The sequence below is a fragment of the Drosophila innubila genome (genome assembly GCF_004354385.1).
Source record: "Drosophila innubila isolate TH190305 chromosome 2L unlocalized genomic scaffold, UK_Dinn_1.0 4_B_2L, whole genome shotgun sequence".
In the NCBI taxonomy this organism is placed as follows: domain Eukaryota; kingdom Metazoa; phylum Arthropoda; class Insecta; order Diptera; family Drosophilidae; genus Drosophila; species Drosophila innubila.
In genome coordinates this window covers 2099942-2123409 of record NW_022995372.1, presented here as the reverse complement: position 1 = coordinate 2123409, position 23468 = coordinate 2099942, and the positions used below count along the sequence as shown (strand labels likewise).

At 36.6% G+C, this 23468-nt stretch overlaps 7 protein-coding genes across 10 annotated transcripts; 3 read left to right on the top strand and 4 right to left on the bottom strand.

Annotated features, from left to right (window-relative positions):
- Positions 1 to 767: 767 nt before the first annotated feature.
- On the top strand, positions 768 to 6824 carry LOC117779610 (bacchus). Of its 2 annotated transcripts, XM_034615856.1 has the most exons (4): positions 768 to 809; positions 1484 to 1907; positions 6500 to 6659; positions 6722 to 6824. In XM_034615856.1, exons 2-4 carry the CDS (start codon positions 1641 to 1643, stop codon positions 6769 to 6771), a joined length of 477 nt encoding a protein of 158 aa, XP_034471747.1. In that variant the 5' UTR covers positions 768 to 809; positions 1484 to 1640; the 3' UTR covers positions 6772 to 6824. The 2 variants fall into 2 exon arrangements, with proteins under 2 accessions (XP_034471747.1, XP_034471746.1); XM_034615855.1 differs by lacking the exon at positions 768 to 809 and having other exon boundaries at positions 1305 to 1907.
- Positions 6825 to 9495: 2671 nt separating this feature from the next.
- LOC117781785 (methyltransferase N6AMT1) lies at positions 9496 to 10260 on the bottom strand. Its single transcript, XM_034618647.1, has one exon. The coding sequence runs from the start codon at positions 10225 to 10227 to the stop codon at positions 9550 to 9552; it is 678 nt and encodes a 225-aa protein (XP_034474538.1). The 5' UTR covers positions 10228 to 10260; the 3' UTR covers positions 9496 to 9549.
- Positions 10261 to 10363: 103 nt separating this feature from the next.
- LOC117781786 (SNAPIN protein homolog) lies at positions 10364 to 11013 on the bottom strand. 2 transcript variants are annotated; one of them, XM_034618649.1, is made up of 2 exons: positions 10504 to 11013; positions 10364 to 10436 (listed from the first exon to the last, which is right to left on the bottom strand). In XM_034618649.1, exon 1 carries the CDS (start codon positions 10950 to 10952, stop codon positions 10542 to 10544), a length of 411 nt encoding a protein of 136 aa, XP_034474540.1. In that variant the 5' UTR covers positions 10953 to 11013; the 3' UTR covers positions 10364 to 10436; positions 10504 to 10541. The 2 variants fall into 2 exon arrangements, with proteins under 2 accessions (XP_034474540.1, XP_034474539.1); XM_034618648.1 differs by having other exon boundaries at positions 10364 to 10447; positions 10511 to 11013.
- A 1276-nt stretch (positions 11014 to 12289) lies between these two features.
- LOC117781609 (transportin-3) lies at positions 12290 to 17229 on the top strand. 2 transcript variants are annotated; one of them, XM_034618391.1, is made up of 6 exons: positions 12294 to 12345; positions 12405 to 12526; positions 12604 to 13680; positions 14208 to 14374; positions 15060 to 16424; positions 16896 to 17229. In XM_034618391.1, exons 2-6 carry the CDS (start codon positions 12413 to 12415, stop codon positions 16954 to 16956), a joined length of 2784 nt encoding a protein of 927 aa, XP_034474282.1. In that variant the 5' UTR covers positions 12294 to 12345; positions 12405 to 12412; the 3' UTR covers positions 16957 to 17229. The 2 variants fall into 2 exon arrangements, with proteins under 2 accessions (XP_034474281.1, XP_034474282.1); XM_034618390.1 differs by having other exon boundaries at positions 12290 to 12526.
- A 545-nt stretch (positions 17230 to 17774) lies between these two features.
- LOC117780429 (sorting nexin-21) lies at positions 17775 to 20397 on the bottom strand. The gene is made up of 4 exons (XM_034616954.1): positions 20172 to 20397; positions 19940 to 20095; positions 18744 to 19437; positions 17775 to 18216 (listed from the first exon to the last, which is right to left on the bottom strand). Coding segments are annotated over exons 1-4 (987 nt in total). The 5' UTR covers positions 20173 to 20397; the 3' UTR covers positions 17775 to 18080.
- A 682-nt stretch (positions 20398 to 21079) lies between these two features.
- Positions 21080 to 22273, top strand: LOC117780283 (gamma-secretase subunit Aph-1). Its single transcript, XM_034616740.1, has 2 exons — positions 21080 to 21563; positions 21837 to 22273. Exons 1-2 carry the CDS (start codon positions 21168 to 21170, stop codon positions 22158 to 22160), a joined length of 720 nt encoding a protein of 239 aa, XP_034472631.1. The 5' UTR covers positions 21080 to 21167; the 3' UTR covers positions 22161 to 22273.
- A 194-nt stretch (positions 22274 to 22467) lies between these two features.
- Positions 22468 to 23363, bottom strand: LOC117780512 (transcription initiation factor TFIID subunit 10b). The gene is made up of 3 exons (XM_034617068.1): positions 23095 to 23363; positions 22727 to 23027; positions 22468 to 22533 (listed from the first exon to the last, which is right to left on the bottom strand). Exons 1-2 carry the CDS (start codon positions 23300 to 23302, stop codon positions 22762 to 22764), a joined length of 474 nt encoding a protein of 157 aa, XP_034472959.1. The 5' UTR covers positions 23303 to 23363; the 3' UTR covers positions 22468 to 22533; positions 22727 to 22761.
- Between the last annotated feature and the right edge of the window lie 105 nt (positions 23364 to 23468).

Here is a 23468-nt window from a genome sequence, read left to right as displayed (position 1 = left end):
CAATAAGCGAAACACTGCCTGCCATTGAGCATGCAACGCAACACAGACACACACATACACACAGTTGCTGCTGCTGCGTCGCTGCCGCCGCCTGTCCCAACTCCTCCTTCTCCTCTCCTACTCAACAGTGACTCTCAGCTTTTTTGCACACTACATTTTTAACTATATATATACAAAATAATACACAAATATTTAGCTCAACTTTAAATTGTTTTAATTTTATTATTTATATCTTTTCGCCATTAAAAGATAAATTCATCAAGAACTTGTACTTTGTAAGAGTTGTGGCTCAAATAAGCTGACATACACTGTACATATATGCATACATACAAAACTACATATGTATGTATGTACATATATTTAATATCCAACTTCAAACCTCCAACGAACAACAACCACCGGCAACAACTGTGTAACACAACAAGCGGGCAACCGGCAATTTTCAAATTTACCGCCAAACGTGCCAGCGACGTCGACGCCGCCGTCAGCTTTGGCTGTGCTGTACTCCCGCTCACGAGCAGAATGCGCATTTTGTATGGGATTCGTCAAGAAACCCACTCGAGCTGTCAATTTTGTATTTCAGCTTGATCGCAGCTCAATCAAAAAGATGCCAAACTTTAGATAATTTATAGCACTATACATATGTAACAATTTGAACTAGATTCAAATAAAAGTTAATGCACAATAGCTTAAAATGTTCGGACGCTCAAGCCAAGTACATGAAGCACTGGCCGCAATCTGTAGTCGGTCCGTGTGCCGATGGTTCAGTTTAGTCTTGAACGAGCCGTCAACGGGTACACATATCGGTGGTCAGTCAGCCAGCAATCAAAGATACAAAATACCGAAAAAATAATCAGCAAAGGCAACACAAATATACCAAACAAATACAAAATACATACGAATATATTTTGTGGTATACTTTGTTGCTTTTTTTGGGGCCACTATTAGAAATAATTTTTAATTATTTTATCAAAGAAATTATTATTGCAAAATAATATGTAGACGTCGTTCAACGGACTAGCGGACGGACGGGGGCGGGCTAATGTTGTTGTTGCCTTCTCTTCTCTGCTTTTCCAACTGCTGCTGTACAAATGCCGCGTCGCTTTTTGTTCAGTGTACGGCTGAGAGAGCGAGAGTGACAGCAACTTTAGTGCGAAGCAAATGATAAGCGAGCGTGAGCGAATGAGCGAACGTTTGCAAAGGCAGACAGAGAGATTGGGAGAGAGAAAAAAAACGAGAGCACGCGTGCATGTGAGAGTACTGTGTGTGTGTGCGTGCTAATGTTGTATCTGTGTAACTGTTAAATACACTCGACACTGCTGAAATTCAAACAGTGTGTTTGTGTGCTTCGTGCGGTGCGGTTCTCGTTTTTTTCCCTCCTCGGAACAAATCTATCTATTTTGCGCTAATTTTTGTCAACAATCCAAAAAGAAACTAAAGAAATCAAATAACATTTATATATGTATGTATCTTGAACACACAGCAATCAAAAATCAATCGTTGGAAACGAAAACGGATACTGAAATTAAATTAACCAATTTAAACTAAGCCTACATATAACGACGCACGCTCGTTATATAATTGTACAAATTAAAAGGAGAATTAAACAAGTTCAAAAAACAACAACAACAAACAACAAAATGTCTGCAGCCACAGAACAACAGAATAACGGTGATGTTGCCGCCGTCGAGAAAGTCGCTGCCGTCAGCGCCGACAGCGATGTGAAGGAGGATCTCAAAGCCAAAGCCAAAGCAGCCGCTGCCGACGACAAATCCGCTGTCGCCGACGCTGCTGGCGATGCGGCCGCTGCCGATAACGGTACGGCGAAGGATGGCGACGACGCTGCCGATGCCGCCGCCGCCGCGCCTGCCAAGGGATCTGTGAAAGGCACAAAGAGGCAAGCTGAAGTAAGTAGCCAAAAAAATAAAGTTGATCTATTAAAAATATCTACAATAATTTAATCTGGAACAAAATCAATTACATCTAATAAAAATAGTTTTTTATTTTTAATATTTTTAATAAAAATAAAAAAAGTTCACAATTTATTTGTATTTCCATTTGATATTTTTTAAAATATCTTGAATATTTCAATCTGAAATCTGAAAAAAAGATTATTTTCACATGTATATAATGTAAAAAAAATGTTTGTTTTCACAATGTAAACAAACCTTTTTTATTTTTATATAAAATAAAGCCTATTTTTATTTGTAATTGACCCAAAAAATATCGATAATATCAATTTATTTGTATTTCCACTTAAAATTAGTCGTATTTTCAGCAAAGTTTACTATTTTATTACAAATTTTTGCACTTGAATTAAGTGTCAGAATGTCAAATTTGTTTAAATCGGATATTTTTTAACTACATGTTTCACGAAGAAAAAGTGGCGGCAAAGGCTTAAAAAAAAACGCTGAAAATATCTCAAAACTAGATCGAAATTGCCCAAAAATAGCTAAGGATATATTCAACAATATAATATCAACAACACTAGCTTCCAAAAAGTTTTTTTTTGTCGAAAAATAAGGATCTTTTTCCAATTGCTCATCCTCGTACAGTTACACACAATTTGCCCTAATCAGTCGTTAGCTGGTGTGCGTGGTTATGTGTGTTTAATAACAAAACAAACGAGCGCACTTGTCTTCGTTCTTTTTCGTCCATTCTCTCTCCCTCTCTTCGCTCTCAGCGACGCGTCATGCGTTTATCGATCTAATTATCGATTGCGCTTTGCTAATCGATTGCCGCATATTTATTTTGTTTACGCGCTATATATTCAGCAATTTTCTTGCACAAATGATTCATAACATTTTGTGTCGTTTTCTGAAAATTACAAAATGCGCTGGCTAAAATAAAAACGGCTAGGAAAGACACACAAATTTTCTAGAAATAGATATACACACGTTTTTCAGTTTCAACCGCCTTTCCAAATGTTCAGTTCAGCTGCCGATAGCAGCTTTTAACTAAAAGAGAGCAAAACACACACACAAAGAGGGAGAGAGAGAGAGAGAGCGAGAGCGCGAGAGCGTCCGATTCAAAGAGAGCATGCATACATATATACACCATGTATCTGTGTGTTGTTTACGATTAAATTAAGATGATGATTGTGAGTCGGTAATCAAAGATTATTTGTTGTTAGGTTCAAATCGAGGTTAGATTGTCGAACAATCGAACGTTGCCGGGTGGGAGGGAGTACAGTTATCGAATAGAGAATAGGTGACAGATAGATAGGTGTGAGCAGACAGCTAGAGAAAGAGAGAGAGAGAGAGTAAGAGAGTCTTACTAAATGTCGAATAAATACTGGAATACAGTGTAGGTCATTAGCATTGCACAAAGACGCAAAAAAAAAATGAGGTAACTTTAAAAGCTTTTCGGAACAATAGAAATAACCATATTGTAAAATGCAACTCTGTAAATTAATTTTCATCTCTTACAGTGTTGCCAGAACAGCTTTTTACAGGTCAAAAAAAGTGTCTTTAAATTTTGAGAGCACATTGCATGCTTATAAAAATTAAGAAAAACTAATTTTAATGAACATTTCGAAAACCTCCTTTTTTGAAGACTCATAATGGAAATTTGATTTTTTAAAGCTTAAACTCAACAAAAACAGCTTTTTACCAGTCAAAAAATGTATCTTTAAATTTTGTGAGCACATTACATGCTAATGAAAGTAAAGAAAACTAATTTTAATAATATATTACATTAATAAACATTTAGAAAACATCAGCATTTTTTTGTTGCTAATTTTATCTTTTTTAACCCAACATAACAGCTTTTTTTGCTCTTAGCACTTTGCATTTGGCCTTATTCCGTTTGCCAAACTTGGCAGCAAACTAACAACAATAATGACAACGAAAACAACAACAAATTGCGCGCCAATCAAAATGGTGCACTCTCAGCATAAAAAAAAAACAATGCCGGCCGGCGACGGCAGCTGTCCGCCATATTAAAGAGAGAGAGAGAGATTGTGAGAGCTAACCAGTTTCTCTCTCACGATACATTCCATTTCCATTCTTCTATTCTTATTGTTTTTATGCCATAATCGAAAAAGCCACATTTTTTGATAAACATAAAAGCACGCATATAAAGACAGGCAAAGAGAGGGAGAGGGGAGACACACGAGGTATCTTTAGAATAAATCACATAAATTAGCAAATCAAATGGTTTTGTCATGAAACTCGAAATAAAAATGTACAGTTTAACATGCGCATGAGAGAGCGAGAGCGCGAGAGACGTGCGCTCTCTCACACATACACTCGTCTTGCTCTCCCTTTGCTATTATGCTCTCTCTCGCTCTCTCTGTATATGCCGTTGTGCTCTCTCCGCTTGTAATTACTTATGTACACATTCTGTATACAGACATTTACATTAATCTTTCACTTTTTTTCGTTCGCCTTATGCGTATTTATTTTGGTACATTTATGTATTCGTGTATGTGTGTGTGTGTGTGTGTACATAAAAACAATCCATTTACAGGGTGGAGCAACTTCCTATTTGGGCATATGTAGCAGAAGTAACGGCATATTGAAAGGGATTAAGCAAAAATAATTGAATTTACAAAATAAGAGCAAAGTTATCGATAGTATGTCAAAAAAATTTTTTAACAGAGAAATAATGCACATTGTTTATTAAAAATAAAAATAAGCAAATTATCATTTCTTTTCACTTTTGTTTTTTCATTTGATTATATGTAGAAACAATTACAAAAAAGGAGTAGTTAAATTTTAATTTAACTTAATCACCCAGTACTTAATTTACAACTTCCAGAGCTTTCTTCACATACGTACAGTCAGTCAAGAATGTCTTTTGACAGGCACAACAATTTATACAATTTCTCTGCCCACAAAAATGTATTTTATGTTTTTATTTTGATTGTTATTTTATTATTCTTGTTCTTAGAACAAGTTAAATAAAAAAAATGTTCTTGAGTTTGACTATTTTTTGTAAAGATAATCAAGTTTGTAAATTCTTTTTTATTTTTGTTATAACATATTCTCGAGTAAATGTGTAAGGTTTACTTAATTATATTTCTTAACTTAAATTTCTTGTTAAAGTTTCTTAGAAAAGTTAAAGAAAAAAAAAAACTGGTTCATCAAATTTGGCAGTTATTTTTTTAAATAAAAGGAGTAAATTTGGGAATTGTTATTTTGTCAAAATACTTGCTGGACTAATTTTATAAGGTTACCTTTAATTTTATTTTAATTTTTTATGGTTCTTAGAACAAGATAAAAAAAAATTAAATAATTTTTATTGAGTATTTTTTTAACATAATAATTTGTTGTCAAAATACTTGCTGAACTAACTGTTAAGGTTTAACATTGATGGCCCAACTTAATGGATTGTTTGTTTTAATGCCTCTCGCATAGTAGTCTAAGTATTTATCTCTCTGCATCTTCTTTCGTCGCTTCTTTGTTGCTTTTTTGTGTTGTGCTTGAGAGAGTTCGTCGCATATTTTGCACACACACATTTTCACACACAGTTATCTTGTTTTGTGCTTTGTAACAATCGTTGTTAAATTATGCCTTCACACTCACACACACACGCAGGCATGCATTATGTATTACATGGGAACGTGACTGTCTTATATATGTACATACATACGTACATACTTGATTTGTTTTTGGCTTGCTAACTGAACCCACGCAGCAGCAGAGGCAGAGGCAGCGACGTTGACGTCGTCTCTCAAACGTTTGCGCCTTTTTATCTGCAGTCCAGCTGTCGTGCGTGTGTGTGTGTGTTGCGTGAGTCGTTCATTCATGCAACTATTGTCACGACGCGCGCGTTCGTTCTCAGGTACAGTTCTGCCTTGACAGCGACAGCAGCGCAGAGCGTGGTGTCTCTCTTGAAACAGCTGCTGCGACTGCGACGCTTCTGCTTGTTGTTTGCTTCGGTTCGTTTCGTTTCGCTTCGTTTTTGGCTCGTTTTGTCGGCTTTCGGTCACAGTGGGTCGAACGCACGCTTGGCTTGGCTGCTTTTGTGTGTGTGTGTGTGTATGTATGTATGCAAGCATGTTCGCTCGTTTGTTGTTTTTCCATTATGTAGTAAATATGCCGTATGTATGTACATATGTATGTAAGTGAGAGGTGCACTTGTAATGCGGCAATGCTCTCTCTCGTTCATTCGCTCTGGCGCTCGCGCTCTCTCCCTTTTCAACTGCAGCGAATTCCATTGACGCGCGCATTTTTCAAATGCCTTTTTTTACGGCGAAAATAACGATTTTTCTTAGCTGCTGCTGTTTTCATGTTTTTGTGGGCTTAAAATATACATTTTATGGTCATGTATACACACGCACACACACACACACATATATATATATACAATGAGACATGTTATGTTATGTGTAGGATTTATGTGTATGTTTTGGAGCTTATGCTTTGTATTTCCATGTGCCCTTGATCAAGGAGATGTGTGGGGTTTTTTCTTTCAAGTTGGGCGCCCAAAATTCCCCTTTCGATATCGAAACTTGACTTATCATCGTTGTTTTTTTTACTCTTTTTGCTTGCAGGCTAAATCCGCCGAATCAAAGAAAGCCAAGAAAGATAAACCCGCTGATGACGATTCCGATGACGAGGATGTATTAGACGATCTCATCGAGGGTGACAGTGATATCGAAAGTGAAGAATACGATGTACCCTACGGCGAGGAGGATGACATTGAATGTGACGGTAAGTCTTTTATTCCGATTATAACTATATTCCCATTTTTAACCCTTTTTAATTTCCCACAGATGATGATGATGACAATGATGACGGTTCCGGCTCGGACGATCAAGCGTAATAATAATGTAGTCAAAACAAAAACAAAATAAAAAAAAAAAGAATTGAAAACAACAAAAAAAAAAACAAAAGAAACAAAACAAATTTAAATTAATAATAAATAAAAAGTTACAAGCAAAAAAACAAATACCAGAGAAAAGAAAACCACACAAAAAAATCGCAAAAAGTATATAATTCTTATGTTTAAGAAATAATTTTCTATTTCTTATTTTATTTTAATTGTATTTTATGTGTACTTTTTTGTATAAAAAAAAATACAAAAAAAAACAGTACATATTTTTCGCATTGGGCGAGAAAAAAGTATAAAACCGAAAAAAGTAAAACATCCCCCCAAAACTATATACACAAAAACAAAAACAAAACCGAGCTCTTTCTTTCTTTTAAGTCTTAAGTTACATAGCATGAAGGAGAAGAAGCTGAAACTGCAGAAGGAGAAGAAGAAACATTAAAGGAGCCCCAAGAAATACTTAAAAATAATAATAATAAATCCCACACAAATACACCGACATACACACACACAAACATAAAACACACTGAAAAAAAAAATAATAAAATTGATTATTAAATTTAGACGTTACATTTTATGAATGATCGAAAAAGCAAATGCAATTAAAAAAGAGAAATATACAAAACAAACACTAAAGTTTTACATATGGTTTCAAAATTATTCAATTTGTGCCCACTGTGCACGAAAAAAAAGCAACTCTGGCTTTTCAACACTTTTTCTCTGTTTTTCTATCAACGGGAAGTTTGATTTCAACTCTTTCATTTCAGCATTTAAATCTTAAATATGACTTAATCTTAAGTATTTAATGTCAGTATTAAAATAAAACGGAGATAATTCTTAGTTTGTTGTTTAATGTGCAAATCGATTAATGTTAAAATTAATTTATTTGTAAATTGTAAAAAAATGCAAAGCAAATACTGAATATATATGAACAACAAGAACAACAACAACTACTTTTAATGTTATATACATACATACAATACATTAATAATAATTATAAAAATGAATACCTAGCAAGTTCTTAAACATTTATAATGACTGATATTTCAATCGCATTGCATACAATTTTAAATTCTACAATTTTCCCGCCCTGCCACGCCCCCTCAAATTAGAAAGCAATTAACTGACCCACAAATAGCAACTAATGCAAAATTAATAAGCAAAAGTTGAATGCAAAAAAATAAAACCAGATCAATAACGGATTACATACAAGATATGCATATATATAGTATATTATATATATTACAGTTTGATACCGATACAATGTCGAAAGTCATACACACACACACTCACACCAAAACACACACTTGCATTTTTGTAAATAAAAATTTGAATCGTAACCAGAAGTAGTGAAAGAAGCCAGAAAAAACCCACAAAAATAATAAAAAAAACAAAAAAACCGAAATAATGAATAAAAATTTTTTGTATAATAATTACGTCAAAACTGAGAAACAAACATAAACAACAACATTACAATTGGCAGTGTCAGCTGCCAATAAAACCGATTGTTTCAATTGGGTGGGAACATTTACTTCCCTCCTCTTCCCACCCCATTCCATTTCCACCCTGCGTCCCACCTCAACCACCAAAGACATAAACATAATGCGCATGCAGATACCACCGAGTAGGGGTAGTTATTCCAATACATACACACTCATATCAGTAGGTATATAATTCATTGATTGATACCATAATCCTATCGAATATACGCTTATTTTACTGGGGGTTGTATTCTCTGCAGGGTGGTTCAAGCTCGTTTTTAACACTCCCCAATTAAAGTGGAAAAATAATATATAATTTGCAATTGGCAACGCAAGCGAGCGGAGCATTAGCTGCAAATTCAAATGGTTAACGTTCGTTGGTAAATTTTAAATTTTTAGTCAGCAATTGTGCACTGGCTTAGCTGGTACATGCGCCAATTTGTGTCCCAACTAAAGTGGCGGTTGTGGTAGTTATTTAACTTGTGGATAATAGTTCGAAGAATCGATGATTGGATGATTCATGGCTTAGGTTCGAAAAAATATCTCAAATTTAAGATGTACAAAATTTTAATGTAGAATAATTTAAGAGGCCAAATCATGATCAAAATTACACTCCGCTTGAAAATCGGCTAATTTTTTAAGAAGTTATGAGAGATAAAAGTTTTTGAAAAAATATCAAGGGGGTAAAGTATGGAAAATTAGATGATAGATGGCTTAGATTCGAAAAAAATCAAAAATTCGATATGAACAAAATTTAAATGTTGAATCAATTTAAATGATCAAAATGACATTCCGCTTGAAAATAAGCGTAAGAAATATTATAAGAAAATGATCTGATCAATATTCAAATTTAAAATAAAAATTAATTTAAAAATCGATGATTACACTTTAACAAAAATATTACATTTTATGCTTGATTGAAGAGAAACTAACCGTTATAAATGAATCGGTTTCTAATTTGTTATTTAGGTTTGAATAATTTTGGTTTTTCGGTTTCGGCATAATAAAAAAAGTTTTCGTTAGAGCTTCAGTTACGGTTACCAATATTAATCGGTTAATACCGGTTAAGGGTTTTGATTACGGTTTGAAATCAATGGGAAGACATTGAATTGGTTGGGACATGAACCCAGCATGTGGAGGATATTTTATGTGTCGTAAATAATTGGATAAGCAGCTGAGACATGAACCATACTTAGCACTTTATTCGAAAAAGAAGCAAATAGGATCAAATTATTAGTTAGATTTTCAAGGTGAAAGAATTGCACTTTATTAGAATAAGCAACACATGGAATTAGCTAATAGATCTAGTGACTTTAAGTATATAGAGATATTCGCCGGGAATGCGTCGTTCCATGTACTTGACAGCCTTAAAGTGCGATTGGATTAATTGCTCGATTATTTCATCCGGTTTATTCTCGCGCAGCAACAACAAATAGAGAACTCCGTTGGGCGATAGAATCTCGTCCAGTTGCCCCAGTAAAATATCCGTGACACGTCGTCCGTCTCTTCCTCCCGCCCAGGAGTGAACGAGATGGCGTTGAGTTGCGGGTGTGCCCGTAACCGTTTGACAATCGGTTAATAGCTGGGATTGCAGCTCCTCGTCGCTGGTGACCACATATGGCGGATTGAAGAGCAGCAAATCCACGGAACGTTTACGGATTGCATCCGCCAGATTGCAACGTATGCTGTCCAACGTAGCATTGTGGATCGCAGTGCGTTTGGTGGCATCGCAGGCACGGGGATTGAGATCCGTGGCCAGACAGAGAGCCGAGTGGGCAAAACGCTTGGCCAGCGCCGTGATGATGACGCCGCTGCCGGAGCCAATCTCCAGGCAGAGACGCGGCTGCAGCGTGTCCAGAAATTCAAGATCTGCTTCCAGTGCGTCCAGCAGCAAAAATGAATCCTCCGCCGGCGCATAAACGTGCTCAAAGTCCGCCGAACTGAGATGCTCTGTGTGCGGCGTCTCCATGATGTCCCTGTCCCCGGTTGGTGTCTACGACAAGTTGGTACTCAGCGCAGAGTCCCTCTTTTGTGTCTACGATAAGTGGGTACTCAGCGGCGAGTACAACAAACGATGCTGCAATGTCCCTGGTTTTTCCACGATATTTTGGTACTCAGCATCCACTCCAACAAAGACTGATGACGCTGCTGCAATGTGCCTGGTTGGTGTCTACGATATGTTGGTACTTCTCTTCAAGTCCAACAATACTACTAATATGTCGATGGTTTTCGTCTACGATAAGTTAGTACTCATCGTCGAGTACAACAAAGTCTTGTTTGTGTCTATGATATGTTGGTACTCAGCGCCGAGTCCAACAAAGCCTGACGTCGCTGCTGCTCCTTCTCAATGAGTCTGTGTAATCCCGTCAAGCGTTCCTGACTCGTGCTCAGCACGTTATTTATTATTGTCACTTTGTGTTTTACGTTCAGCAGCTCCTTCACTTTGTCGGCAAACTCCGGTATCTGCTGCTGTGCCTTCTCAATGTCCCGCAGCTGAGCGGACAGTGCATCCAATTGTCCCCGCAGCTCCGATTGCAGTTGAATTGTTGATGCCACGCGTTCGTCCAATCGCTCGATTGTTGGCTTGAACAGATTTGTGATGCCCTCGGCCAAAATGTCACGCGTGGGATTTGTGCAAAAGTTTTCCGTATTCTCATCCAACGAGGTAACCGTGGAATCCGAATCTTTGTCCATTTTTTCCAGTTGTACGCTTGCAACCTGCTTTACTGGTGTGAAAGGCTGCCACCCGATCCAAAGGCTGCCACCCTGCAAAATATATAGATCTGGCAGCTTGTTCTAATTTAATCAAAATAAAAATTTGGGTGCACCCAAGAAAATTCACGTTTTTTTTGGAATTTTTTAAATATTGAAGATAGAATTTTTTAAATATTTGTGGTGTTTTTCTTAGAAGCTTATAGATTTTTCGATATTATTTTTAGAATTAAATTTGTAACTTCTCTCCCCTTGGGGTGACGAGCTTCGAACCTTCATTAAAATGCTTTCGTAAATCTTATCTTGTTTCGAATTTTAAATTTTTCATCCTATTATTAATTTATTTCACAGCTATTTCATTTTGAAATTTGCATTCATCTAAATTTAAATTTTCCAGTGTGGCCCCACACAGTAGGCTAGTCTTTTAGCTATTTTTCGGATGCAAAAATAGCTAAAATAGCGTTGCGGTCACAGCTGATCTCCAAATGTTGTGTCAGTGCTGCCAACTTGTCTTAATAGTCATGTCGCAGCACAAAAAGGGCTGGCATGCTTGGTCCCATTTTCACTTTGTGATCAATTTCCAAATTGTAGCAAAATCTGAAACATCTATTATTTTAATGCTACAAAACTTTAACAGAGTTTGTTTTATATTTTTGTACAATTTTAAATTTAGGATTTCAATTTCTGTCTGCTCTCTGCTCCTCTTTCTCCACTATTTCTATCTCTTTCAATTTTTTTTCTTAATAATTTTCTTTACGTTCCTTTCTTTATCTTCTATCTCTCCGACTATCTTTACATCTTTCCATATTTAAATTTTTTTAATAAGATAATTATGAAATTATTATTGCAAAATTAAAAATTAATTGTAAAAACAAATTTATTTAAATTAAGCGCCATGATCGCTTTTAAGACCAAACGGTCGACAGAATATTTGAATGGCGTCCCAATCGATAACTTCGCAGTAGTAGCAGTAAGCAGTAAATTAGTAAGATGATTTCATCATTTTTGTTAACAGCACGCTATTAATAATATTTATTTATCTCTTTTTTTTTTTGTTATTTTAGTGGTAATTACAAATGATGTATGCTGTTGAAAGCAGCCACTGTTGTGATTGACAAGTGAATGTGCTACTAAAACTGTGATCAAGTAGCAGACATTTTTTTGTGTAAAATGAATGTTGAAAATTCTCTATAAATAATTTCACATTCACAGCATTTGCGTAAGCAAAGCAATTGTTGAAAATAAATATATTTATATATTTTTTATATATATTTAAATACAACTCTGACAACTCTGCATAAAGTAATCGGATAACAGCGCACTTTTATCGACCGACCACCACAAATTCTTGCAATAGAAAAACATCAACTCTTGGGTAAAATTATATATAATAATTAAATGATTTGATTTGATAAAATAATAACTAACTGGAAGCTGGCGCAATGGACACATATTCGGTGGATATAGTATATCAGGCGATCAATGCATTATTCCAAGGCAACAATCCCAAAGAGCAGGAGAAAGCGAACAAATGGCTGCAGGAATTTCAAAAGTCGGTAAGTCAACTTTCGCATATGTTTATAATGTGAATTGTGTTGAGTTTGTATAATCAACTGCACTTGTTTGCTGGCAGATATATTCGTGGACGATAGCGGATGAGCTGCTGCATCAGAAACGCGACTTACATGCGAATTATTTTGCGGCCCAAACAATGCGCAACAAAATCCAAAATTCATTTAGTGAATTGCCGCCGCATACGCATGAATCTCTGCGAGATTCGCTAATCACGCACATTGGACAGATTGATGAGCAGACGGACAATGTGATTGTGACACAGTTGAGTTTGGCAGTGGCCGATTTAGCGCTACTTATGGCCACGTGGCAGGAACCCATCAGTGATCTGTTGAAAGCCCTGTCACCACATCCCGCTGCCGTTTGGCCGCTGCTGGAGGTGCTTAAGGTGCTGCCGGAGGAGATTGACTCAAGGTTTCTGCGTCTGGGTGCCAATCGACGTGAGCAGGTGCACAAACAGCTGGACGCCAGTGCTGAATGTGTGCTGGAATTCCTGTGCATGTGTGTGCAGCGCGAGGATCTGGATCAGCAGCGCATTTGGAATGCCACACTGCGCACGTACAGCGCCTGGCTGGTCATCCATGCCTTTCCCCTCACCCACATCTGTGACAATGCGCTCTCGCAGCTCGCATTCCGGCTGCTCAGCCAACCGGCGGAGACATCCGGCAAACTGCATGACAATGCCACGGAATGTGTTTGTGCGCTGCTCAGCTGCATGGGATCGAGGAGTGGCAGCGTTGAGGTGGAACCACAGGTGGCACGCATCTTTGAGGCTGTCTGCCAACTGGAGGCGGCGTACCATTTGAGTGTGGCTCATGAGGATACGGACAAGACGATCAACTATTGTGGCATCTTTACCACACTCTGTGATGCCTTCTCCTTTGACATGCTGGAACAACAGCAGGCGATGAAGGGTCTCGATCTGGTGCTACTCTGTGTTGGACATTTCGATTATGAGGTCGCCGAGATCACATTTCATTTGTGGTACAAACTCAGCGAGGATCTATTTCAACGCTACGATGACAAGCTGACGGCGCGTTTTAGGCCCCACATAGAGCGACTGATAAGCGCCCTCTATCGGCATGCGCAGATGGAGAGCGATCACGACGGACTCATCGAGGAGAACAACAATTTCTATGTAAGCAAACACTTTATCTCTATCACCTAAATCCATATATCAAATTTTAGCTTTCCGGCTCAAGTTCTTTTTCAGTTATTGTGCTGAACCACTTTTTGAACGGAGTTTATTTTTAAAACATTAAAATGAGCTATATAGTTTTGTAGTTGTAGACTCATTTCGATAGTAAATCGTTTTCATATCTTTATTATACAGCAGATGATTAAATTAAAGCTGAGTTTCAATGTCTTATGCTTTTGATCAAAAATAGTTTTGTAGTTAAGCCGCTGAATTACGTTTCAAACCACTTTTTTAGAGTAGTGCTTCCTTAAACACTAAATATATAAACACTAAATATTTTAGCTTATTATGTATTCAGTTTATATTAAAAACTTCAGCTTTCTAGCTTAACTAAATATGGCGCGGAACCACTTTTGGAACCAGGTCATATACTTCAAGAAAGCACCTATTTGAAAGGAAATTCTTTTTATATGACTAAGAAGCATTTTATAAATTTACTAACAGTAGTTCTTCTCTTTTGCCTAAAGGATTTTCGACGCAAGGTTTCGGATCTGTTAAAGGATGTAGCTTTCATAGTTGGCTCCAATGCGTGCTTTAAGCAAATGTATATTATACTCCAAGCACCCAACACAACGTGGGAGTCTACGGAGGCGGCGCTGTTTGTCATGCAAAATGTGGCCAAGAATATATTACCGTAAGTCGACATAAATATAAACATTTAAAATAATAATAATAGCATGATTAATTTTTAATAGGTATTTACAAAATCATTGAAATATTCATATTTTTTAATATTATTATATATAATAAAAACCAGGGATTAAACCCGTAATCGAAACCTTAGCCTTTAACCGGTATTAACCGATTGAAATTGGTAACCGTAACTGAAACCCTATCCACAACTTTTTTATTATACCGAAACCGAAAAACCAAAATTATTCAAGCCGAAATAACCGATTAGTAACCGATTCATGTATAACGGTTAGTTACGCTTCAATCAAGCATTAAATTCAATTTTGTTGTTAAGGTGTAATCATCGTTTTTCAAATTTATTTTCATTTAAAATTTGAGTGTTATCAGATCTTTTCTTATAACATTTCGTTAACTTTTTTTTATGTGAAACAAAATCATACTACTTCGAAACCGATATACAACAATTTTTAATACAAACTTAACCGGAACCTTAACTGAAACCTATATTCGGTATGGTTTGATACCCTGATAAAAACGAATGTTGCAGTTAGGAATTATATCACAAATCAAAAAGGTAGTTTTAATTTTTTTTGAACACCAATTTAAAATAAAAATTGATATATAATTCGTATTAAAAATTAAAATATTTTTAACCTTTTTTATTTTTTTTTGGTTTTTTTTTGCAGTGAGGAGAACGAGGTGATACCCAAGGTGGTGGAGGCAATACTCGGCATGACGGATCAGACGCACATTGCGGTGCGTTACACATCCATAATGCTGATAGGAGAGCTCTGCGATTGGATTGAGAATCACTCGGATTTGCTGGAGGCGGTGCTCAATTTTCTGTTGTATGCTCTGCAGCAGAAGAATGGATTGGCTCCAGCGGCAGCGATTGCATTGACCTCAATTTGCTCGGCCTGCCGGCAGAAAATGGTGTGTCACATCAGTGGATTGGTGGAGATTGCGCGCAGCTTGGACAGTTTTCAAATTAACAATGATGTGGCAATTGGGCTACTGAAGGGCATCTCATTGATACTCACGAAACTGCCCAGGGAGCAAGTGCAGCCGGCATTGCGCGAGATTGTCAGCTTTCAGTTGCAACCGTTGGCCCAACTCTTGAGTGAGAGCAATCCGTGTCAGCTGGAGAAGGGAGAGCGCAGTGATCCCGTTTATTGGATTGATCGCGCCTGTGCGATCATACGACACACGAATCCCGATGTGCCCGACAATGTGGAGCATCCAACAGTTGCAATATTAAACGATGCCTGGCCCCTCATCTCCCAAGTGCTGGAAAAGTATCAGAGTGATCTGCGTATCATGGAGCGCACCTGTCGCCTCATACGCTACGCCGTCCGAATGGTTAGAAAACAGGCAGTGCTGCTGGTGGAGCCACTGATTAAACAGATTGTGGTGCTTTATGCCATGCAGCATCACAGTTGTTTCCTTTATGTGGGCTCCATTTTGGTGGATGAGTTTGCCAAGACGACAGAATGCATTGCGGGTTTATTGGAGATGCTGCAGGCTTTTATTGAGCCCACGTTTGGATTGCTGCAGCTCGAGAATGGTTTGCGCAATAATCCCGATACTGTGGACGATTTCTTTCGCCTGGCCTCACGCTATTTGGACTGCTGTCCGCTCCAGCTGCTGCAGAGCAGCCTCATTACGCCCATCTTTCAGTGTGCACTGATTGCCTGCTCGTTGGATCACCGCGAGGCGAACTCTTCGGTGATGAAGTTCTTCATCAATCTGTTGACCTGGGGACGCACTAGCAATCATCGTCATGTGGAATGCCGTCCTTTGGTTGTCGAATTGGCCACACAACATGGCGGTGCTTTGGTCATGAATCTGATACAGGCCTCGGTATTCCAACTGCACTCGTACATGCTCGCCGATGTTGCCGAGGTGCTCACCGAACTCAAGCACGTCGTGACCAATGTCCAGATGGAACCGTTCCTCGCCCACGCCTTGGAGTCGTTGCCCAAGAAGAACAGCGGTGGGTATGTGACTGCCACCCAACAGCAGCTGCAGGAGTTCAGCAACACGGTATTGAGGTGAGTCTGGCAGTTTAAAAAAAAAACAAGGGGATCTGTAGAGAACCGAAGAGAACCAGTTTCTGTCCGGACTTATAAGATCAACTTAAAGATATTATCAGTCAGATTGGTTGAGATATCTCAAAAAACATGGCAGCTTTCTATGGCAGCTATTTTTTTTATTTTTATCGATTTCCATGCTAATTTTCAAAATTGAGAACTTTAAATCTCAAGTTTTTTCACTTTCAATCAATTCCTTATATCTTAATTAGTTTCAATCAACACTCTAAAATTCTTAATTCTTAAATTTTAGCTTTTAAACAACTCCTTATATCACAATTAGTATAAAACAACACTTGAAACTTGATTCTGAGACCTTTATCAGGGACCGATATTTTATTTGGTTTGATTCCCTCATTAAAATTTCATAATTTGCTTAATTGTTTTGTATTCCATCTCTTATTACTTTATATATATTATCTCATCCTACAGAGCGGACACCACAAAAGCCGTTACGCAAGCACTGAAAACATTTACGCGTCTCTTTCGCTGAAACCGAACCACTCCGCCCCGTTCGCCGTGATCCGTTGATGATGACGTTGGAATATGTACATTTGAATTTATGTATGCCGACTTGTTGGATGCATTCAATCTAATTTATATATAGTAATTATAGTTGGATTCTAATATATTATTTGTGAGTGCTTTCATCGGATCCTCACGAAACGAAACGTACAATAGGTTGATTAATTTAAGAAATTATTTTTAGCTTAAAGATGACTTAAAATACTATACGATTAAAATGTTTGATGACCATAACCATGAACTAAAAACGTTTTATTTAATTTAAGAAATTATTGGAATTAGGATAAGTGGGTAAAGTCTAAAATAATAATTATTTAAATTCATTTCATATTTAATTTTTATAATTTCATAAAAGAAATTAATTTAGACAAAGAAGATTTAAATTCATTTATATAACTGAATAATTACGGTAGTTTCATTCTAATATTCAACTAATTGCCTTCATAATAATTTAAGAAATTGATGCAAATTTTCTATTTATATATAAATAAAATAGCTTATTCATTTGCACTTAGAGCTGATTTTATGACGCCCAGCCATTGACGTAGCAATCATTTCCCGGAAATAATAAGCAATACAATGTATTTTAGTATTCTCTACGATTTATTTGTTATTTTCAAAATAGAATTTGACGAGTTTCTTGAGTACCGTCCAAGTATAAACACGAACAAATTGACATCATTTAGAACAGAAAAATGAAATATGAAAGAAAAATTTATAATAACTTTAACCATACAATGATTTAAATAGTACACAATGATAAGCATAACCCTATGATATATTTTATGATTTCTTATTTTAAATTTTATATAAATTATTAAAAGCTTAAAGGGGGAATGTTAAATTTAAACAATTATATTGGACAACAGATAATCACGATAAGGCACAACGCATAAACGTAACAGAAATTACAAAACGAAAGGCGTTAAGGCGTTACAAAAACCTGACGAAAAAAAGTTTTCGAGCAAAATTAAATATTATTAATACTAATTGCACGATAAATTTACTAATTGCACTTTCAGCTTAGCTACGAGTATGTTTTATATATAGATATATGTGGGTTGTATATATATACACGTGCATGCATGTGTTTCAGATGGTCTCGGTGCGCGGATCGAGCTTATGAATGGCCTGTATAAGGCTGGTTGTATTCGCAGTGTTGATACCCTGCTTGGACATATTCGTCAGGCGGTTTGTGATCAGCGTCTGATCCAGTCCACGTTGCCACCTGTAAGATACAAGTATATATGAGTTTAAACAGGATAAACCTTTATTTTAAATTTAAATTTAATTATTTTTGATTTAAATATAAAATTGCTATGATATTTTATGCAGTTTTATGAATAAAATTTTTTAAATTGAATGACAAAAGGATAGTAAAATAGTACTTGTAAAATAAAGTTATACTAATAAAAAAATCGTTTTGCTTTAAATTTCTATATTATTTGTTGCATGTGCTAAAACATTTGAAAAATAACTTTAAATTTAATTTTCTATAATGTATAAAAATACTATGAAAATAATTAAATTTCAAATTGTATGTCAAAAGAGTAGTATAAATTTTTGAATTTATATTATAAAAATTGTTAATTTTTTTAAACAACTATAAAAATTGAAAAATAGTGTTATACTGTGATTTTTTTCAAAAAATTAAAAATAATAAATTTTTTAGTTTTAATTTATTAGAAAAGTGCAGCAAATAATTTATGTATTTTTAAAATTTTTTATTAAATTTGTATTATATTATGGACTCACCACAAGTGGACACAGGTGTGCAGCAGGGGAATGTACAGCGGCAACAGATCAATATCACAGAGATGCTCGAAACGACTTAGTGCCAAATCAGCCCAACTTTTCGCCGAATGATGTGGCACCGGGGACACTGTGCAGGCGGCCACCAGACGACAGAGTATTAAGACAACAGGTCGTGAACGATTCATGTAGACTTTGTTGAGCAGAAGGAAACAGTTCTCGAGTATTGGAATGGCCATCTCATTGCGGCGCTCATCCAAAAACTGACACGCCTTCGTCAGCTCCTCGTGCTGCAGAAATCGCAGAAAGGCATTTGAGTCCCGTAGTTTTGTCTGCTCGTCGATACGCGTGAGAAACGCCTCAAATGCCTCGCTACGTTCACCAATCAGCTCCGAGGAGAAATTGCCCATAAGCACTTTGTTGGGAAAGGTCAAGTTGCTTAACTCATTGGGATGCTCTCGCTTCAAGCATTGATATAGCTCACGAAAGTCCGTATAGCGACGCTCGATCTTGACGGGTTGTGCATCCATCACGTTGGAATCTCGACGCACCGTCAGCTCGTACACAACATAACGCTTGATCTTTGGATCATCGCCCTCTCGGGGCATTATGTGCGCCATCAGAATCTCAAAACGCAGCTTTGTGCCCTCATCAACGGGATTAAATCTGGCTGGATCTGATATGCGCTCCCAGAGTGCTACAATGCATAAATAATAAATATTTAAATATCTTCTTAAAACTATTTTTTTTAAATAACAAGAAGAAATTTTGTAAAACAGATCTTTGTAGATTTTTCAAAAAAGAAAATAAGTTGAATATATTCAAGTTACTTTTCCCAAAAAAAAAAACATTTTATATCTCGAAAAATAGCTTTTTTTATATTAAATGTTGATTTTCTAAACTATTGTTCTTAAGACAGTCGTATGATATTTTGTCTATGTTCCAGTAAATTTGAGAAGAATGTTTAAAGGAATAAATAAGATTTTGTAACTATCGCTCCTAGTAGTCTAATTTTAAACAAATTTGTTAAGAATGTAAAAAGGAATAAAAGAAACCTTACAACAGCCGAACATGAACATGAAGTTTTTAATACAAAATACAAATTTTTCATACGAATTGTTGATTTTTAAACTATGATTCCTATGACATCAATATATATTAGTTTGTCACAACAATAACTTGACTAACTGTGGGCGTACCTTTCTGTTGCGTCTGATCCATAGCCTGAGGGGGCGGGGGAATGTCCAAGGCGGCAGCTTCGATCGCAGGACTGTCGGAATCATCCGCCGGATTTTCGGCATCCACGTCCACAGATGGCTCATGGGGCAGCAGACGTTTTGCCATCACAGCGTGCACTTTATGGAAAATGAAAGTTGAGCATAAAATTTAATCTTTAGCTGCAGTTTAAAAAAGGCTGAGTTGTTTACTCACTTGTCGTTTGATTGCGAATGAGAAAAGATGAATAAACAATTGACCAACTGTGTGATACACTTCCGTCTTTATGTACTTGTGTGTGTATGTATGTGTGGTACACTCAATAATTGTTTATGTTTCTTATCAGTTGGATTGTATTACGTTCGCGAATATTGAAGTTGAAGTGACTAATCCCCCACAGACCCAAACGAAAGCAATGCAATCAGAAGACGCCTTTGTCTTAACTATAACAAAACTAAACACTGACTACAGCATACCCTACAACAATCATTACCCTATATGCTCAAGTAAAATTACATTTAATTATAAGCTTGATTAAATAAATTATAGTAATTAAATGCTAAAATTTACACATGTAAAAAAATTTAATTATTGTAAATATATAATCTATCTAAGACACACACCCTGCACATACTGTTTTAAAAATGCATAGACTCTGCCTATTTTCCCTTGTGGTGAGTGTAGCAAAACATATGCACGTTATCGATGGCTTTACTGCACTACTCACGAATCACAAGCCTGTTATCGATGCTCAAGTTATTTTGTCGATGTTGTCTATCGCCCATTACTGATATAAATTTAAAAATTTAAAAACGCAAAAAACTCAATAAAAAATTAATAAATTTAATTAAAATTTAAAACTCGAAAATAGACAAAATTAAGGTTAATATTTTATTGAAGGTTTGAAGTACGTCAGCCATCGGTAAGAGAAGTTAGAAAATTTATTTCTAAAAAACAAAATCATAAATTCGAGAAAATTCTAACGTTCTTGCTAAATACAAAAATTGGAAAAAAGGTACAAGAATTAAGAATACCTCTTATCGAACATGTACTTATCTTTTTAAGTTAAAAAAATCAAACCAGATCGAAAATTTTTACTGGAGTGGCAACACTCGGTTGTTGTCACTGCAAAACAAAAACACCCACGATTAAAAAACAAAAAAAAACAAAGTGGGTAAAAATTGTTTAATTGTGTTAAATAAATAATAAATAATGACGCTGCCCGAGTTTTTTGGCTGCACGTTTGTTGCGTTTGGCCCACCGTTTGCACTGTTTGTGTTCACGATTGCAAATGATCCCATTCGCATTATAATACTCATAGCAGCGGCGTTTTTCTGGCTGCTTTCTTTGTTGCTTTCGTCTTTACTTTGGTTTGCGGTTGTCCCGCTTCGCGATGTGCTGGCACTTGGCGTGATTTACTCGGTGATCTTCCAGGAAGCCTTTCGATATATTGTGTACCGCATCTTGCGCAGCACGGAGCAGGGATTGCATGCTATTGCCGAAGATACGCGCGTCACGGAAAACAAACACATTTTGGCCTATGTTTCTGGACTCGGATTTGGCATTATATCGGGCATGTTTGCGCTTGTCAACGTCCTGGCTGATATGGTAGGTGCATTAAATATAACTATAGGAATTACAAAAACATGGATTAGTCTACAAAGCTAAGTAAAGGAAAATTCATGGGTACATTTCTACCAATATTGGTCAGCTGGGTACATTGCATCCAGTGTTGCCAAGCAGCAGAGCTGTCACTGGTACACTTGATACAACGCTTGTACCGTTTGCTACATTTGTACCAAAAAATAAACTGGTTCATTTGGATTCATTGTTGCCCGCATTGTTGCCAACTTATAATGTTCCTTCATTTTTTAATTACAGAGTGGACCCGCCACAATGGGCCTGAAAGGCGGCACGGAACTTTTCTTTATCACCTCTGCTGCTCAGGCGCTTTCCATCATCCTGCTGCACACATTCTGGAGCATTATCTTTTTCAATGCCTTTGATACAAACAACTATCTACATATTGCCTATGTGGTGGGCACACATCTCTTTGTCTCACTGTTGACTTTGCTCAATGCGAACGCACATTACTGGGCCACACTGCTGCCCAACTATATTGTAACAATTCTCACGGGAATTCTTGCGTTCAAGGTCGCTGGAGGCAGCGTCAGAGGCGTCAAGCGTTTTATAACGTGTCAATGAGTAAAAATAGCAATAAGTCGAAAGTATTAAGAATGGAATGTAATTTAACTCTAAATATTTTAAGTCCTCCGACATTAAATCAACTAATAAAATTAAATTAAAAATATGTACTTTTTTTAAGTAAGGGGTCTAAAAATATACGAGATTTCAGATACATTACTTAGACGAGGAATTCCGGAAAATGTTTGTATATAATCTTCAATATTAATTTGAAAAAATTATTCTCAACTATAATGTTTGATTAACATACAAATGTAGAAATGGAAAATAGTTGTTATACTATTTTTTTGTAGAAATCATAGTTGTATTTTAAGTATTTGTTATACAAATTAATTCACTATTATTTTGGATTTACATATGAATGGTAGAAATAAATGGAAAATAATATAAGGACATTTACCATTCTTACAGACTGTAGTCCATTTTGCGGACATTGATGCAATCGGGATGAATAAGAAATTTTAAGATCTACTTTCTTAAATATGAAATCCGTATTTATTTTTAATATCTATTTTGTAAATGAATCTTAACTATTATTTTGGTTTTACAAATGAATGGTAGATATATAATTTTAATTTTAAACCAAGGACATATACTTTTGCTACTGACTGTAGTCCATTTTGCGGACATTGATTCCGTAGTCAGCGAGTGCAGGCTGCAGATCCTCCATGGTCAGTGTGAACTTGCGATCCTTGGCCTTGGAGCCACCCGGTGTGCTGGCGTTCTGCATGTGTGTGCGAGCCTTGGAATGCTGCAGTGCATCGTCAATGATGTCGGACATGAATTTCTGCGTTGCAATCGAAATCAAGCGCACAATGCGCTTATCATCCGAATGAAAACCGCCCATATTCAAATAATGCGAAGTAACTGCAAGTAGTAGTTGACTTATTAGTAAAGTAATTAGTGAGTTTAACTAAATGAATTAATTAGTTACCTGCATCCGGCAGTAAGGGCGTGTAATCCTCCAGCTGTAACATGAAATCGCTGAGATGCGAAGCTGGCGCATTGCGTTCACTGCCAGCAGCGGCGTTGAAGCTGCTGCCGCTGCTTAGGCCGGCAGAGGCAGCGCCACTTGCATTAGCCTGGCCCGAGGAGCCGCCGGCGCTGGGATGATAGATAATGCCAAAGTTGGAGCCGACCATTATAAAAAAAATGTAATTAAACTTTGCAAAACAACTCTTCTCCTAAACTAGAGTTGTATCGAATCGAGTGCTGCCACTTCAGTAAAAATTTCCGATCTGGTTTGATTTTTCTTACCTAAAAAATAAGTACATTTCCGAAAAAATTTATTCTGAATTATTGTACCTT

Coding starts and splice junctions, on each gene's coding strand:
- LOC117780512 (XM_034617068.1), bottom strand. CDS start 23,302: ATGGTCGGCTCCAACTTTGGCATTATCTATCATCCCAGCGCCGGCGGC. Junction 23,028..23,094: donor GCCCTTACTGCCGGATGCAG/GTAACTAATTAA, acceptor TACTACTTGCAG/TTACTTCGCATTATTTGAAT.
- LOC117781609 (XM_034618390.1), top strand. CDS start 12,413: ATGGACACATATTCGGTGGATATAGTATATCAGGCGATCAATGCATTA. Junction 12,527..12,603: donor TGCAGGAATTTCAAAAGTCG/GTAAGTCAACTT, acceptor GTTTGCTGGCAG/ATATATTCGTGGACGATAGC. Junction 13,681..14,207: donor AGGAGAACAACAATTTCTAT/GTAAGCAAACAC, acceptor TTTTGCCTAAAG/GATTTTCGACGCAAGGTTTC.
- LOC117780283 (XM_034616740.1), top strand. CDS start 21,168: ATGACGCTGCCCGAGTTTTTTGGCTGCACGTTTGTTGCGTTTGGCCCA. Junction 21,564..21,836: donor TCAACGTCCTGGCTGATATG/GTAGGTGCATTA, acceptor TTTTAATTACAG/AGTGGACCCGCCACAATGGG.
- LOC117781785 (XM_034618647.1), bottom strand. CDS start 10,227: ATGGAGACGCCGCACACAGAGCATCTCAGTTCGGCGGACTTTGAGCAC.
- LOC117781786 (XM_034618649.1), bottom strand. CDS start 10,952: ATGGACAAAGATTCGGATTCCACGGTTACCTCGTTGGATGAGAATACG.
- LOC117779610 (XM_034615856.1), top strand. CDS start 1,641: ATGTCTGCAGCCACAGAACAACAGAATAACGGTGATGTTGCCGCCGTC. Junction 1,908..6,499: donor GCACAAAGAGGCAAGCTGAA/GTAAGTAGCCAA, acceptor TTTTGCTTGCAG/GCTAAATCCGCCGAATCAAA. Junction 6,660..6,721: donor GGATGACATTGAATGTGACG/GTAAGTCTTTTA, acceptor AATTTCCCACAG/ATGATGATGATGACAATGAT.
- LOC117780429 (XM_034616954.1), bottom strand. Junction 19,438..19,939: donor GGATCAGACGCAACAGAAAG/GTACGCCCACAG, acceptor TATGCATTGTAG/CACTCTGGGAGCGCATATCA. Junction 18,217..18,743: donor CACACCTGTGTCCACTTGTG/GTGAGTCCATAA, acceptor TGTATCTTACAG/GTGGCAACGTGGACTGGATC.